At 46.7% G+C, this 17,546-nt stretch overlaps 1 protein-coding gene across 1 annotated transcript in view; it reads right to left on the bottom strand.

The window, feature by feature from the left end:
• Positions 1-16,115, bottom strand: part of LOC125507025 (acetyl-CoA acetyltransferase, cytosolic 1-like) — a 42,269-nt gene extending 26,154 nt beyond the window's left edge. The window contains exon 1 of the mRNA XM_048671726.1: positions 15,953-16,115. Within this exon, the coding sequence (XP_048527683.1) occupies positions 15,953-16,115 (163 nt within the window). The remainder of the gene's footprint in view (positions 1-15,952) is intronic.
• Positions 16,116-17,546: the final 1,431 nt, after the last annotated feature.

The raw sequence follows: 17,546 nt of genomic DNA, 5'->3' as shown, positions 1-17,546 counted from the left end.
ATGCATCTGAACATTTTCCCCGTTGTCCGTTTTGCGATCCGGCACTCCTACGTCCTCCGGCGCCCCCTTTTGCCTCTTTTCGTGTGCGGGTGTTAAACTTTCTCGGAATGGGTCGAGATTTGCCCAGCGGCCTTGGTACACCACCGGTAGACCGCCTGTCACGTTTCGTGCCATTTGAAGTCCGTTTGATACTCCAACGGTTAACCGGTGAACCGTAAAGGCCTCATGTGTGTTGCAGCCCAACACCCCTCCAAAGTGGCCCAACAACCCATCCAAAACCCCTCCATCCTCTCGGCCGTTCGATCACGATCGCGTGGCCGAAAATCGCTCTCCATTTGGACACTCCCACCTCCTTCTATGTATAAATATGTGATCCCCTCCATTTTCTCGCGCAGACGAAACCCTAACCTAGACCTCTCCGCCGCCGGACACGTCCGGCCATCGCCGGACGAAACCGCACCCGCACCACTGGCGTGCCACCACGTGTCCGCTCCACCCACCTCCGCCGTCTGGCCCGCAGCAGGCCAGCGCGGCCCGCGCATCGCCGACGCCGCCCGAGCGCCCCGGCCGCCGCCTCGCTTCCCCGCTTCTCCGCCCGACGCCACCGCGCCATCTCCGGGGTGCGCCGCCCCAACCCTCCGCCGACGCCGCCCGCTCCGACCACCGAGCTCCCTGCCGCCGACCGGCGACCTCCACCCGCGCCTCCTCGCTGCTCCCTCGCCGCGCCGAGCACCGGATCCGGCCGGTTCCTCTCGCCTGCGAGCTCCTCCGTCCTCTCCGGCCACCGCAACACTGCTACTCCGGCGAGATTCTGTCCAACCTCGATCTCCGTGCCAGATCCAGATCCAGATCCAGTCTAACCCTAGGTTGACCCCGATTTTCGCCCAATTCATTTTCATCTGCTATATTTTCAAGCACTGTTCAACATGTCGTAACTCCTCATTTGTAGATCCGTTTTGCATGCATAATATATCAAAATGTTCATCATGATGTGTTATTCATTTTGTTCCATTGTTCCATGCTTGTTTGAGTCCATCTTGATGCCCAAATCATTGATGCAAGAGTGCTATAAAATGTTAGGTGCTGATTCTTAGCAGAGTATGAGCATTTGTCATTTTTGCTACATTTGTTGTGTGTTGCATATGGTCATGTGCTCTACATGTGTTTTGGTCTATGCCATGCCATCTTTACAGGGGTGTATGCCATGTATTTTTGTGATCATTGTGGTGACTAGCACAAGCATGCAAAGTAGCTCTCGTGATATTGCTGATTTCAGGGACTTAGAATTTCACTAAGGCATTTCCCTGCTGTTATTTTTATGCCATGTATTAATGTTGCTACAGAGAGATCCATGCTTCTTTTGAGTATGTTAAGTAAGGATGATTTGGACATATGGTTATGCTCTATCCATCCATGCCCCTGTTTGAATTTATGGAGTACCCTAGCATGACTTAATCTTGCGCTACTTTTGCTATAAAATGTTCCTGGCAGATTGTTTACGTGTTAATCAATTTTGCCAAGGTTGTTGTAGTTGATCCATGCATGCTATGAGCTTGTTCTTGCTTTGGTTAGCATCATGATCAGGTCTTCTTGCTGTTAGTATGCTTATCTTGTCATGCAATGCCTTGTGATGAGTGAATCGAGCTCGCAAAGATGGTTTCATAATTCTGTTTTGCCATGTCCAGTTTTCTGCTAAGTCTGAATCTATTAATGGAACTTGCTATGTTTACATGGGTGCCATCATATTTTCTGTGCCCTTTTGGCTTATGGTCAGTAAGGGACGTTTGTTCTATGCTTTGACTAGATTCATGCCATGCCTTGTTTTGCTATGATCTGTTCCTGTAGCATGTTGTTATCTTGCTCTAAACATTGCTTCCTGATGTTAATTCCTGGCATGTTAGTATTTTCACTAAGTCTGTGAAGCTGATATCTTTTACACTTTTGCCATGCTTGTTTGAACCTGCTCTTGTGTGATTTAGCCGTAGCTCAGTGTTCATCTTTTTTCAAGCATCTTGAGTAGGTCACTGCCATGTGCTTTGTTGTTATGTTGGAGTGCAGTAGCTTAGCTTCTTGGTGCATTCTATATGGCATCGTGCTGTTGATCGCAGAATTGTGTCATTCTTGTTTTGCTTGCCATTTGCAAACCGTGCATCCGATTCCGGTGATCTTTATATCGATTTCGACAGAAATCAACTCATATTTCCAGTGGCACACTTGGTTTGCCAAGTTGATGCCTTGATCAATCTTTTCCTTCTGGAACACGCATATGCATTGCATATCACATCCTGCATATCATGCCATGTTTTGCATCATGTTGCTTGCGCATTGCACCATGGTTGATTGCCGTTTCCTTTGCTTGTGTTCTTGCTTTGGGTAGAGCCGGGAGACGACTACATGATCGAGTAACCCATTGAGTACGCTTATGAGGATCAAGCTTACGTCAACTCGGAGAACTTTGCAGGCAAGATGATCATACCCTCGAAATCACTTCTATCTTTGCTTGCTAGTTGCTCGCTCTATTGCTATGTCGCGATACCTACCACTTGCTATATCATGCCTCCCATATTGCCATGTCAAACCTCTAACCCACCTTGTCCTAGCAAACCGTTGTTTGGCTATGTTACCGCTTTGCTCAGCCCCTCTTATAGCGTTGCTAGTTGTAGGTGAAGTTGAAGTTTGTTCCTTGTTGGAACATGATTATTGTCGGGATATCATTATTATATCTTGTTTACTTTAATGCATCTATATACTTGGTAAAGGGTGGAAGGCTCGACCTTATGCCTGGTGTTTTGTTCCACTCTTCCCGCCCTAGTTTCCGTCATACCGGTGTTATGTTCCTTGATTTTGCGTTCCTTATGCGGTTGGGTGTTATGGGAACCCCTTGACAGTTCGCTTTGAATAAAACTCCTCCAGCAAGGCCCGACCTTGGTTTTACCATTTGCCTACCTACCACCATATACCTTCCCTTGGGTTCTGCACACTCAAGGGTCATCTTATTTTAAACCCCCCGGGCCAGTGCTCCTCTGAGTGTTGGTCCGAACCGAGCTGCCTGCGGGGCCACCTCAGGGAAACTTGAGGTTTGGTTTTACTCATAGTTAGTCTCATCCGGTGTTGCCCTAAGAATGAGATACGTGTGAATCCTATCGGGATTTGTCGGCACGTCGGGTGGCTTTGCTGGTCTTGTTTTACCATTGTCGAAATGTCTTGTAACCGGGATTCCGAGACTGATCGGGTCTTCCCGCTAGAAGGAATATCCTTCATTGACCGTGAGAGCTTGTGATGGGCTAAGTTGGGACACCCCTGCAGGGTTTTGAACTTTTGAAAGTCGTGCCCGCGGTTATGGGTAGATGGGAATTTGTTAATATTCGGTTGTGGAAAACATGACACTTAACTTAATTAAAGTGAATCAACCGCGTGTGTAGCCGTGATGGTCTCTTTTCGGCGGAGTCCAGGAAGAGAACACGGTCTCGTGTTATGCTTGAACATAAGTAGTTTCAGGATCACTTCTTGATCATTATAGCTTCTCGACCGTGTTTTGCTTCTCTTCTCGCTCTCATTTGCGTAAGTTAGCCACCATATATGCTAGTGCTTGCTGCAGCTCCACCTCACTACCTTTTCCTACCCCTTAAGCTTAAATAGTCTTGATCGCGAGGGTGTGAGATTGCTGAGTCCCCGTGACTCAAAGATTACTTCCAAAACCAGATGCAGGTGCCGACGATGCCAGTGCAGGGGACGCGACCGAACTCAAGTGGGAGTTCGACGAGGATTCGGGACGTTACTATGTTTCCTTTCCGGACGATCAGTAGAGGAGCCCAGTTGGGACGATCAGGGATCTATGAATTTGGGGTCGTCTTTATTTATGTTGGTTCCGTAGTCGGACCTTGATTGTATTCTGGATGATGGATGATGTAATGCTATATTTATGTATTGTTGTGAAGTGGCGATTGTAAGCCAACTCTTTATCCCTTTCTTATTCAGTACATGGGATGTGTAAAGATTACTCCTCTTGCGACATGCCTACTATGCGGTTATGCCTCTAAGTCATGCTCCGACACGTGGGAGATATAGCCGCATCATGGGTGTTACACGTCACCACGCCGTCGTGCTGATGAAACTCATCTACTACCTCGACAACTTGCTGGATCAAGAAGGCGAGGGACGTCACCGAGCTGAACGTGTGCAGAACTCGGAGGTGTCGTATGTTCGGTGCTTGATTGGTCGGAGCTAGAAGAAAGTTTGACTACATCAACCGCGTTGTGAAAAGCTTCCGCTTTCGGTCTACGAGGGTACATGGAAAAACTCTCCCCCTCTCGTTGCTATGCATCTCCTAGATAGATCTTGCGTGAGCGTAGGAAATTTTTGAAATTGCATGCTACGTTTCCCAACAGTGGCATCCGAGCCAGGTCTATGCGTAGATGATATGCACGAGTAGAACACAAAGAGTTGTGGGCGGTGATAGCCATACTTCTTACCACCAACATTTTATTTTGATTCGGCGGTATTGTTGGATGAAGCGGCCCGGACCAACCTTACATGACCACGTTCATGAGACCGATTCCACTGACAGACATGCAACTAGTTTTGCATAAAGGTGGCTGGCAGGTGTCTGTTTCTCCTACTTTAGTTGAATCGAATTTGACTACGGCCGGTCCTTGAAGAAGGTTAAAACAACAAACTTGATGAAACACCATTGTGGTTTTGATGCGTAGGTAAGAACGGTTCTTGCTAGAAGCCCGTAGCAGCCACGTAAAACTTGCAACAACAAAGTAGAGGACGTCTAACTTGTTTTTGTAGGGCATGTTGTGATGTGATATGGTCAAGACATGATGTGATAAATGTTATTGTATGAGATGATCATGTTTTGTAAGATATCTGACAACCGGCAGGAGCCTTATGGTTGTCTCTTTATTGTATGAAATGCAAACGCCATGTAATTGCTTTACTTTATCACTATGTGTTAGCGATAGTTATAGAAGCAATAGTTGGCGAGACGACCACGACGCTACGATGGAGATCAAGGTGTCAAGTTGGTGACGATGGAGATCATGACGATGCTTTGGAGATGGAGATCAAAAGCACAAGATGATGATGGCCATATCATGTCACATATTTTGATTGCATGTGATGTTTATCTTTTATACATCTTATTTTGCTTAGTATGGCGGTAGCATTATAAGATGATCCCTTAACTAAATTTCAAGGTATACGTGTTCTCCCTGAGTATGCACCGTTGCGACAGTTAATCATGTTGACACACCACGTGATGATCGGGTGTGATAGACTCTACATTCATATACAATGGGTGCAAGACAGTTTTGCACATGCAGAATACTCGGGTTAAACTTGACGAGCCTGGCATGTATAGACATGGCCTCGGAACACTGGAGACCGAAAGGTCGAACGTGAATCGTATAGTAGATATGATCAACAAAGAGATGTTCACCATTGATGACTACTCCATCTCACGTGATGATTGGACATGGTTTAGTTGATTTAGATCACGTATCATTTAGATGACTTGAGGGATGTCTATCTAAGTGGAAGTTCTTAAGTAATTTGATTAATTGAACTTAATTTATCATGAACTTAGTCCTGATAGTATTTGCATATCTATGTTGTAGATCAATATCTCACGATATAGCTCCCCTATTTTTGATTTGTTCCTATAGTAGCAATGATGCAGACTGGGTCCGTGATCTGAGGATTATCCTCATTGCTGAGCAGAAGAATTATGTCCTTGATGCACCGCTAGGTGACAAACCTATTGCAGGAGCAGATGCAGATGTTATGAATGTTTGGCAAGCTCGATCTGATGACTACTTGATAGTTTAGTGCACCATGCTTTACGGCTTAGAACCGGGACTTCAAAACATTTTGAACGCCACAGAGCATATGAGATGTTCCAAGAGCTGAAATTGGTATTTCAGACTCATTCCCGTATTGAGAGGCATGAGACCTCTACCAAGTACTTTGCCTACAAGATGGAGGAGAATAGTTCAGTCAGTGAGCATGTACTCAGAATGTCTGATTACTACAATCGCTTGAATCAAGTGGGAGTTAATCTTCCAGATAAGATAGTGATTGATAGAGTTCTCTAGTCACCATCACCAAGCTACTTGAACTTCATGATGAACTATAACATGCAAGGGATGACGAAAACGATTCTCGAGCTCTTCACGATGCTAAAATCGGCGAAGGTAGAAATCAAGAAAGAGCATCAAATGTTGATGGTTAACAAGACCACTAGTTTCAAGAAAAAGGGCAAGGGAAAGAGAGGGAACTTCAAGAAGAATGGCAAGCAAGTTGCCACTCCCGGGAAGAAGCCCAAAGCTGGACCCAAGCCTGAAACTGAGTGCTTCTACTACAAAGGGAATGATCACTGGAAGTGGAACTGCCCCAGATACTTGACGGATAAGAAGGATGGCAAAGTGAACAAAGGTATATTTGATATACATATTATTGACGTGTACTTTACTAGTGTTCTTAGCAACCCCTGGGTAGTCGATACCAGTTCAGTTGCTAAGATTAGTAACTCGAAACGGGAGTTGCAGAATGAACAGAGACTAGTTAAGGACGAGGTGACGATGTGTGTTTGAAGTGATTCCAAGGTTGATACAATCACCATCACACACTCCCTCTACCTTCGGGATTAGTGTTGAACCTAAATAAATGTTATTTGGTGTTTGTGTTGAGAATGAATATGATTGAATCATGTTTATTGCAATACGGTTATTCATTTAAGTCAGAGAATAATTGTTGTTCTGTTTACATGAATAAAACCTTCGATGGTCATACACCCAATGTTAATGGTTTACTGAATCTCGATTGTAGTGATACACATATTCATAATATTGATGCCAAAAAATACAAAGTTGATAATGATAGTGCAACATACTTGTGGCACTGTCGTTTAGGTCATATTGGTGTAAAGCGCATGAAGAAACTCCATGCAGATGGGCTTTTGGAATCACTTGATTATGAATCATTTCATACTTGTGAACCATGCCTCATGGGAAAGATGACTAAAACTCCGTTCCCCAGAACAATGGAGCAAGCTAATGACTTATTGGAAATAATACATACCGATATATGCGGTCCGATGAGTGTTGAATCACACGGCGGGTATCGTTATTTTCTCACCTTCACAGATGATTTGAGTAGATATGGGTATATCTACTTAATGAAACACAAGTCTGAAACATTTGAAAAGTTCAAAGAATTTCAGAGTGAAGTGGAGAATCATCGTAACAAGAAAAATAAAAGTTTCTATGATCTGATTGCGGAGGCGAATATTTGAGTTGTGAGTTTGGCCTTCATTTAAAACAATGTGGAATAGTTTCACTACTCACGCCACCTAGAACACCACAACGTAATGGTGTATCCGAATGCCGTGACCGTACTTTATTAGATATTGTGCGTTCTATGATGTCTCTTGCCGATTTACCACTGTCGTTTTGTGGGCTTATGCATTAGAGACAGCTACATTCACGTTAAATAGGGCACCGTCTAAATCCGTTGAGACAACACCGTATGAACTATGGTTTGGCAAGAAACCTAAGCTCTCGTTTCTTAAAATTTGGGGTTGCGACACTTATGTCAAAAGGCTTCAGCCTGATAAGCTCGAACCCAGATCAGAGAAGTGCGCCTTCATAGCATACCCTAAGGAAACAAATGGGAACACCTTCTACCACAGATCCGAAAGTGTTGGGGATATAGCTATCGGTTATGACCCGCCCAGGAGGGGCCGGGTCAGCCCCAATGGCGGGTCACAAAGGAAGCCCAGTAAAAATTCAAGGTGATAGTTTATTAAAACTTATAGAAGGCCTAAAGGCCTAGAGGCGGCTTAAGGCCCAATATTGTAAACCGTCGTATATAAGGAAAGACTTGTAAGGAAAGGCAGGTAAAAGAAGTCACCGAGCCGGACACGATTTATGAGCCGGCTGGGACTCTGTAGGCCACCAGGCGTCAACCCGTGTATATAAGGGGACGACCCGGTGGCGGCTTAGGGCAAGAAACAAGAGATCGATAACCAAGCCAGTGAACTAGCCTCTTGGTGATCGAAAACCCAGCAATATCAACACAACTAGACGTAGGCTTTTACCTTCATCGCAAGGGGCCGAACTAGTATAAAACCTCTCATGTCCTTTGTCCCGATTAACCCCTTTAAGATTCCTAATTGCGATGGCCCTACGACTAAGTCCTTCGAGGACATCTGCCGTGACAATTCCACGTCAGTTGGCACCCACCGTGGGGCCAGCGCATGGTGGATTTGAGTTCTTGAAGGGCAACTTCGAAGGGCTCAAGGGATACGCTATGGGCCGGATGACCAAGAGTCGTTGCGGCAAGCTCTACATCAACGACGAAGGCTGGGGCCCCGAGGCCGGCTCAATCGAGTACAGATATCGGGTCCCCTTCGGCGGAATTCATGTCTTCATCGGCCGGATCGGCGAATTGGGCCCTGAGCCGGACGTCCACACCAACCTCGTCAAAATGGCTCAGTGCACGAGGTCCACCCGTGTTCAATCTATCGTGAAGCATGCCTTCGTAGGTTGCATCCACGACGGCGAATACTCTGAAGGATCGATGGATGGCGGTGAGACGGCCATCTGTTCTGACGCTACATCATCAACGGGCGAGACAGACTCTTTGTATCAGCTGCAGGATGGCATGCTCGGGGGCTGTTCCGATGGCGGCAGTATTCCGGACCCCTTTGAGCCGCCAAATCGGGCCGGAGTCTTCATGGCAGGCACGCAGCTCGGGCAGAACTCCACAGCTGCAGCAGCAACAACCACCAGGTCGGCAGCGTCTAGGTCAGGAGACTCCGCGCGCCCCCGGCTCAGATTCTAATGGACCTCACAGATAAGCTGGCGGCTCTGTTGACTGCCATGGTGGAGCCGGCGGATAAGGTTCAGCACGACGCGGAGGTGGCACGCGTACGTGAAGAGATGGTACAAGCTAAGGAGAATTTAGCAGCAGAAGAGGTCAGGATGGCCGCGGAGCAGGCGGCTTTGGACGCTCATGCTCAGCAGCTTCAAGCGGAGACTTTCCGGCTCTCGGTGGATCTGAATGCCTCAAATGAGGTCATGAGAAGAAGGCATCAGAAAACTCAGTCACGGCTACCTCTAACGCTCGATCCTAGGAACCTTTTCCATACGCCCGGGGCCGGCCCAAGTAGCCCACCGGAGGCAATTCGGATCACGACACCCGGGGCACCGGTTCAGCCGCGCGCCATGGAACCACCTCGTGTACATACCTCTCCGCCTCATTATGTGCCAACACCACCGGGTCACTTCTCCAATCCTTTGGAAAACCTCATTGCTGCGTCGGCTCGTTTGGAGGCTCTCTCGATGGAAGGCGACTCTCCGGCGGTGATTGAAATGTGAAGGGTGAGAGAACTTCTTCAGACAGCTCTGGCACAGCAGGATGCGTACTCTTGCAGTCGAGACAGGATCCATTCAACCCCTCGCCCGAGCTGGAGCCCAAGCTACAGTAGGCATATGGATTCAGCTGATATGTCAAGCAATTCCCAACGCCGCAACCGGCCGCGCAGGCATGAGCCGGCACAGACTGGAGCCCTTAACTTAGCGGATCAGGAGAGGATCCGACAAGAGGCTGAGCGAGTGGTTCAACTGGCAGCGGACCAGGCGGCTCATCAGACTTTTCCGGCTTATCCAGCAACCTCGGTTGAGGCAATAGTGGCCACAAGAACCGGAGGTGTCACTTGCCTGGTGCCGGCCATACGTAATGAGTGTTTGCCAAAGTACTTCAAGGGGCCTTGTAAGGTGCCTAATTACACGGCCGACTTGTAGCCTGGGGCCTGGATTGAGAGTTATGAGATGGCAATGGAGCTGTTGGAGGTCAGCGACGCAGCAATGGCTAAGTATTTCACCATGATGTTGGATGGAACAGCTCACACTTGGCTAAAAGGATTGCCCCCCAATTCCATCGGCTCATGGGCATAGTTAAAAGCCCGGTTCATTCAGAACTTCAAGGACACATGCAAACAACCTATGTCCATCATGGACCTGACTAATTGTAAACAATAGGAAGGTGAGTCCACAACCCATTAGGTGCGCCGGGTCAAAGAGATAATTCATTCATCTGATAAGATGGATGCCGGCTCGGCAGTCTTAATGTTGGAGAAAAATTGCCGTTTTGAACCTCTGAAGCAGAAGCTGGGGCAGCTTAAACGTGAATGCAATGACATGGGCCAGTTGATGGCGGCTCTCGTCAAGTATGCTGATTCTGATAATACCAAGGACCCTGTGTCTGATGAAGAAAAGACAGGGAAGGGAAAGAAGAACGGCAACGGCAAGGGTCACCAGCATAACCCAGCGAATCAAGGAGGTAATAAACGTAAGGCTGACAAATTTGTGGCTAACACCAATGTGCAGGGCAATAATCAACGGCGCAAGGGTAGGCAACCCCCTCGGTCGGGCGGGTCAGGTCCCACCCTTGAGCAACTATTGAATGAACCTTGTACAAGACATGGCACCCGGGAGAAGCCAGCCACCCATCTGTGGAAGGACTGCACAATCATGAAGGCGTTTAAAAATTCAAATACATTTGATGGAAGTCACGGCCCTGGCGGCGGTTCAGGTGGAGGCGGTTTTCATGGCCCGGCCGCCGGTTCAGGTGGAGGCGGCTTTCACGGTCAGGGTCATACGGGTAACCAAGGAGGTTATAATCCACAACCTGGCCAAGGTAATCAGCAGCAATCTGGATATCAGAGCAACCCAAAACAGTTGAACAGTGGGCAATATCATGTATTTACCACTAGCTTGTGCAAGAGGGACCAAAAGCTTCACAAGAGGGCTGTCAATGCCATTGAGCCGGCGATTCCGCGTTACTTACGGTGGTCAGAACAACCTATTGTGTGGAGTAGAGAGGATCATCCTCCCGGGGTAGACAATCTGGGTCACTTGGCCTTGGTAGTAGTGCCTCAGGTTGGTGGATATAAATTCACCAAAGTGCTCATGGATGGAGGCAGTAGCATCAATATCCTCTACTATGAGACGTTTCGTCGGATGGGGTTGACTGATAAGAGTCTTAAGCAATCCAACATTGTTTTTCACGGTGTGGTACCTGGCAAGTAGGCATACCCAGTTGGAAAGATTGAAATGGAAGTAGCCTTTGGGGATGAATATGATTCCAGAGCGGAGAAATTAACCTTTGAGGTGGTTAAGATCAAAAGCCCATATCATGCTTTGTTTGGACGGCCGGCTTACGCCAAGTTCATGGCTCGGCCATGTTATGTGTATCTACAGCTCAAGATGCCGGGTTATAAGGGCACCATTACAGTACATGGAAGCCGGAAAATAGCCCTGGAGTGTGAAGAAGGAGATGCTGCATACGCTGAGTCTGTTTGTGCAATAGAGGAGCTAAAGTTTTATAAAGATAATGTTGACCCGGCAGACATGACATCTTTAAAGAAGCCAACAATGGAGCATGAACAGGTGTTGAAATTCAAGTCAGCTGATGACACCAAGACAGTTGATTTTGTGCCGGACGACTCATCCAAGCAGTTCATCATCAGTGCCAACTTGGATCCAAAATAGGAAAGCGCGCTCATCGAGTTCATCCATGAGAACCGGGACATCTTTGCATGGAAACCTTCTGACATGCTGGGTGTCCCGAGAGAACTCACTGAGCACACTCTCAATATTGATCCAAAGTTTAAGCCGGTCAGGCAATTTCTCCGACGATTCAACGAGGAAGGCGCAAGGCCATCGGAGAAGAGGTGGCCCGGCTCTTGGTGGCCGGGTTCATTGTGGAAGTCTTTCACCTAGAGTGGTTGGCCAACCCGGTGCTTGTACTAAAAAAGAACGGCACCTGGCGTATGTGTGTGGATTACACCGATTTAAATAAGGCTTGTCCGGCTGACCCTTTTGCTCTCCCCCGTATTGATCAGATCATCAATGCTATGGCGGGTTGCGCACGTTTGAGTTTTTTGGATGCTTATTCAGGTTATCATCAGATCAAGATGGCAGTCAAGGACCAGGAGAAGACAACTTTCATCACTCCGTTTGGAGCCTTCTGCTATGTGTCTATGCCCTTCGGGCTCAAGAGTGCCTAGGCAACTTATTAATGGTGTATGGAGAATTGCCTTCATAATCAGATTGGGCATAATGTTCATGCTTACGTGGATGATATAGTGGTAAAGTCCAGGAAAGAGGAAACCTTGGTCACAGATCTGAAAGAGACCTTTGATAACCTCCGAGTCTACAAAATGATGCTTAACCCGGCCAAGTGTGTTTTTGGAGTCCCAGCGGGCAAGCTCTTGGGTTTTTTGGTGTCCAACCGCGGTATTGAAGCTAACCCAGAGAAGATTAAGGCAATCACATCCCTGGCCAAACCAACATGCATTAATGACGTTCAACGGCTGGCGGGTCGTGTTGCTGCTTTGAGCCGGTTCATAAGCCGGTTAGGGGAGAAGGCGATGCCTTTGTATCAGTTGATGAAGAAAGCAGATGATTTTGTTTGGAGCGATGCTGCAAACTCTACTTTTGAGGATCTGAAGAAACAACTTGCTGAGCTGCCGGTCCTTGCTGCTCCAGTTGAGAAAGAGCCGCTATTGTTATACGTAGCCGCCAACTCACGAGCTGTTAGTGTCGCAATTGTGGTGGAGTGCAAGGAGGTTGGCAAGGAACATCCGGTTCAACGGCTGGTTTACTACGTCAGTGAGGTGTTGATTGAATCTAAACAAAGATATCCACATTGGCAGAAGCTTGTGTATGGCGTGTTCATGGCGAGACGGAAGCTCAAACATTACTTTCAGGGTCACCCAATCACTGTGGTTAGCTCTGCTCCTTTTGGAGACATCATTCAAAATAGAGAAGCCACTAGACGAGTCGCCAAGTGGGCCATTGAGCTTGGGTCTCATGGGTTGAAGTATGTACCACGTACTGCGATCAAGTCTCAAGCACTAGTTGACTTTATTAATGACTGGACAGAGATGCAGATGCCGAAGGAGAAACCAGACAACACATATTGGACTATTCACTTTGATGGTTCCAGACAGTTGGAAGGCTCGGGGGCTGGAGTTGTTTTAACCTCCCCTCGAGGTGACAAATTTTGTTATGTGTTGCGGCTGATGTTTCCTTGCACTAAGAATGCAGCGGAATATGAAGTGTTGCTCCATGGTCTTTGAATGGCTAAAGAGATGAGCCTGAGCCGGGTCCGGTGTCTTGGTGACTCAGATTTGGTAGCTCAACAAGTGTCAGGCAAGTGGGATTCCAAAGATCCTCTCATGGTGGCTTATCGCCATGAAGTTGATGCTGTTGTAGGGCATTTTAAAGGTTATCAGGTGGAGCACATTGACCGTAGGAAGAACGAAGCGGCTGATGCTTTAAGCCAGTTGGAATCTCAGCGTAAGCCGGTGCCACCTAACACCTTTTTGGATATTTTGCATAACCCGTTTGTTAAGTTACCTACAGAAGAAGATCTAGCCGTTCCTGACCCAGAGGTGCAGTTGGTGGCGGCTCTTCACATCATCCCAGATTGGACAGTGCCGTTCTTGGCTTACATGACCCGGGCGAGCTGCCAGCGGATGAGACCCTGGCCCGACAGATAACCCGGCGGTCTAAGTCAATGACGATTTCTGACGGAGAACTATACCACCGCAGCGTCTCTGGAGTGTTTCAGCGGTGTGTTTCCCCTGAAGAAGGCCAAGAAATACTTCGTGAGATCCATGAAGGCGATTGTGGTCATCACGCCGGGTCAAAATCTTTGGTGGCCAAAGCTTTCCGTCATGGTTTTTACTGGTTGATGGCTCACGCTGATGCAGAAGATCTGGTCAGTAGATGTGATGGATGTCAAAAATTCGCACGACGAGCACATGTGCCGGCTCAAGAGCCGCGGATGATTCCAATCACTTGGCCATTTGTGGTCTGGGGGCTTGACATGGTTGGACCTTTCAAAAGGTCTAAGGATAAAAAGACACATCTTTTAGTGGCAGTTGACAAATTCACAAAGTGGGTTGAGGCAGAACCAGTGAGTAAGTGTGATGCTGCCACAGCGGTTCAGTTCATGAAAAAGGTGATCTTCCGTTTTGGTTTTCCACACAGCATTATCACTGACAATGGCACTAATCAATCCCAAGGGGCTATGGAGGAGTTCTGTCAGCGCGAGCATATCCGGCTTGATGTTTCTTCTATAGCTCATCCTCAATCCAATGCTTAGGCTGAGAGAGCAAATCAGGAAATCTTAAAAGGCCTCAAGCCCCGGCTTATGGTTCCCTTGCAGCCAACGCCGGGTTGTTGGGTAGAGGAGTTACCCTCAGTGCTGTGGAGTATCAACACCACCCCTAACAGCTCTACAGGTTATACACCTTTCTTCATGGTTTATGGAGCGGAAGCAGTGTTGCCTAGTGACATCCGTCATGACTCGCTCCGTGTGGCGGCTTATGTTGAAGCTAACAATGAACAAGCCAGACAGGATGCACTTGACTTGTTAGATGAGGAAAGAGACTTAGCAGCGGCTCGATCAACAATTTATCAACAGGACCTGCACCGTTATCACAGCCGCCGGGTTAAGTCCAGGACTTTTCAAGAAGGTGACCTGGTGCTCCAGCTCATCCAGGATCCATTAGATGCACACAAGCTATCCCCTCCTTGGTAAGGACCCTTTGTGGTCAGCAAGAACTTAAACAACGGGTCATATTACCTCATCGACGTTCGAGAGCACAAAGACTCATGTAAGTCGGAAGAGGAGACCCGCCAGCCGTGGAACATTGCTCAACTTCGGCCATACTACACCTCAGCCACCGGCTCTCATCATGTACATATTTTGAGGTTGTATATACTATGATAAGTAATAAAGCAGGACCATCGGTCTCTTTTCTTTTCAAAGATTACGCATATTTACTATTTTTTACTACTATTTTCAAATGACTATTAAGGAGCTGATCATATTTGAATTAAGTCTAACTTTTTTTGGTCCGGCTTATGATCGTATTTGAATCTAGCTGCAAACTATCAAGGTCACTTGGGGGCTTCCTGTTCAAACATAGGTCGTATTCGAACCAAAGAGAACATAGCTGTCGTAACCCTCTTTATCGGCTCAAAGCCAAACTCATTAGGGGGCTTCTTGATCGTATTTGAATCACAACTTAACCCCTTTTTGGGTCTGACTTGGATCGTATTCGAATCAGGGTCGTTAAAAACCTCTCAAGGTCATTTGGGGCTTCCTGTTCAAACATAGGTCGTATTCAAACCAAAGAGAACATAGCCATCGGCACCCTCTTGATCGGCGCAACGCCAAAGCCACTGGGGGATATATGATCGTATTCAAATCTTAGCTTAACCCCTTTGGTCCAGTTTACTGATCATATTCGAATCAGAAAACCCCCAATCTTTAGTTACAAGGCTAATTTTGGTTACCACCTTTTATTTGTCTTATTGGTTTTTTGTTGACTCAATTTCAAAATACTCAATCATGGTCTTTTCACTGGCTCGACTATTTGACAACAAGCCGCCAGGGCATGATAATCGTGAGGTATTCAGAAGCATTGACTTCTCGCAAAGACTTGATTATCAACCGCATCCCCGGGTCATATAAACCGGTGGTCCGGAGGTCAAAGATACAGGTATGGCTATTGTTTATGAACAGTTTCCTTCTGTATTAGTCAAAGGTTATTTCAACCTTGTTTTCTTTTTACGACTGGTTCTGTTTTCTACTATGATAAAAATATTGGCTATAGACTGGGTATTCTGACCCGTTCGGTACTAAGCCGCCAAGCTAGTTTTTCCCTTTTATCTACAGGAACAGAGCAGAAATATTGCAGGGACAACCATAAATATGATGCATATATTGACATCAGAAAACACAGAATCACACACGGTGTCTTATGCGCGATGGCATAGGCAAATTATGCAGTGTTTTCACAGCTAATCTATTACAAGTCTTTTAAAAGCCCATGAAGATGGTCTTCACTCCTCCCTCGCCGGCTCACCACCTTCTGCTAATTGGAAGTTAGATTTTGACCAGTCAAAATCGTCTACAGCGGTAAATTCTGCTTCTTCATCAATCAAGCCAGCTGGATCAATATCCAGAGCAAATGTATGTTGACGAACCGGTGGGATAAGGTCGGTCACTTTGTAGGAGGGAGTCGCCATCTTCTTATTGTCCAAGTCAAAACCCAGCTAGTATTTGTCAATATTTGTTTCATCTCCAAGAATGGTGGCCTGAGGTCACACCTCCCTCACGTAAGCAACAAAGTCATCATGTTCAAACAGCGACCCGTCTTCCTTTATCGTGGGGTACCCTCTGGCTACATCCGTCGGGTCTAGATCTGGCACCCAAGCCTTGGAGCGGCTTATGGTAGTTAAAGCCCCGGCTCTAGCATAGGAGCGCTTGACTTCTTGGAACCTGGCGGGTAAGATTGACAGCTTCTTTAAGATATCGCTGAGCCAGTTAGGTCCTTGATTGGCAGGAGAGATAGCGGCAAGTGACCGTTGTGCGCCAATGTACAATTGTTCCACTAAGGTATACACCGCCTTCAGTTTAGTCACGTTGTCTTGGCTCAGGTTCTTGCTTCGTGGGCCTGCACATGGTTTTTAAACAAAGGGTCAACTAGCGGTTTGTATTCCGGGTCAAAAGAAGGTCAAAAAGGCCAGTACAGATGACTTACCGAAGATGGCAGACACCATTTGAGACACCCGGTCTTTTAACAGGGTCAGCTCCGTTGTAACCTCTTCAAGGGCTGCTTCAGCTTTCTCGGCGCGTTGTGTCAGCAGCGTTTTTTCCTCAGCCCAGGTTTTCTTCTTGAATGTCAAGCTGGTTTTCAAATTTTCCGTCTCAGCAAGACTCAGTTGCAGCTTGGAGTCAGCAGACTTGATTTCTGCTTCCTGATCCGCCAGCCGGGTCTTCGCATCAGTTAATTGCGAGCTCAATTTAGATAAGGCATTCTACAAAATGTACACAGATGTGTCAAGGTTTCAATTAAAGTCCAAGAGTCAAGATTCAAGTCTCAAGTACTTTTGCATTGCAAAACCACTTGGGGCTAATGTATGCCAAAACAATTTCTTATGACTCTAAAAATACTTCAAGTCCCAAGTACTTTACAAAGTAACAACACCTGGCACTTGGGGGCTAATGTATGATATTCAGCAAAGTCTCTCAAGGTTAAGCCGGATTACAATATTTATTGGATTTAGTACAAGACAGTTATGAAATTCAAAGTACCGACTCATTTATGGTTAAGTGAACCGGCCCTTGGGGACTACAGGTGAAGCTTTGTTCTATTTTATTGGACTTCAGAAAAATATAAAGGTAAAGTCTTAGCCTATATCATAAAGTCTACAGATCATTCTGGTTTTCTCATAATCTGAAGACTTGGGGGCTGGCAGAAATAAGTAAGCCGGAAGAACATACCTCGTACTTCAGCTGCAACTACTTGACCATTTCGATCTCTGAGTCACAGCTGGAGTGCACTGATACATCTCCAATGTATCTATAATTTTTTATTGCTCCATGCTATATTATCTACTGTTTTGGACTATATTGGGCTTTATTTTCCACTTTTATATTATTTTTGGGACTAACCT

This window comes from Triticum urartu, chromosome 5, assembly GCF_003073215.2.
Source record: "Triticum urartu cultivar G1812 chromosome 5, Tu2.1, whole genome shotgun sequence".
Taxonomy (NCBI): domain Eukaryota; kingdom Viridiplantae; phylum Streptophyta; class Magnoliopsida; order Poales; family Poaceae; genus Triticum; species Triticum urartu.
Note: the sequence above shows the minus strand (reverse complement) of the source record. Positions and strands in the feature narration are given on the sequence as shown.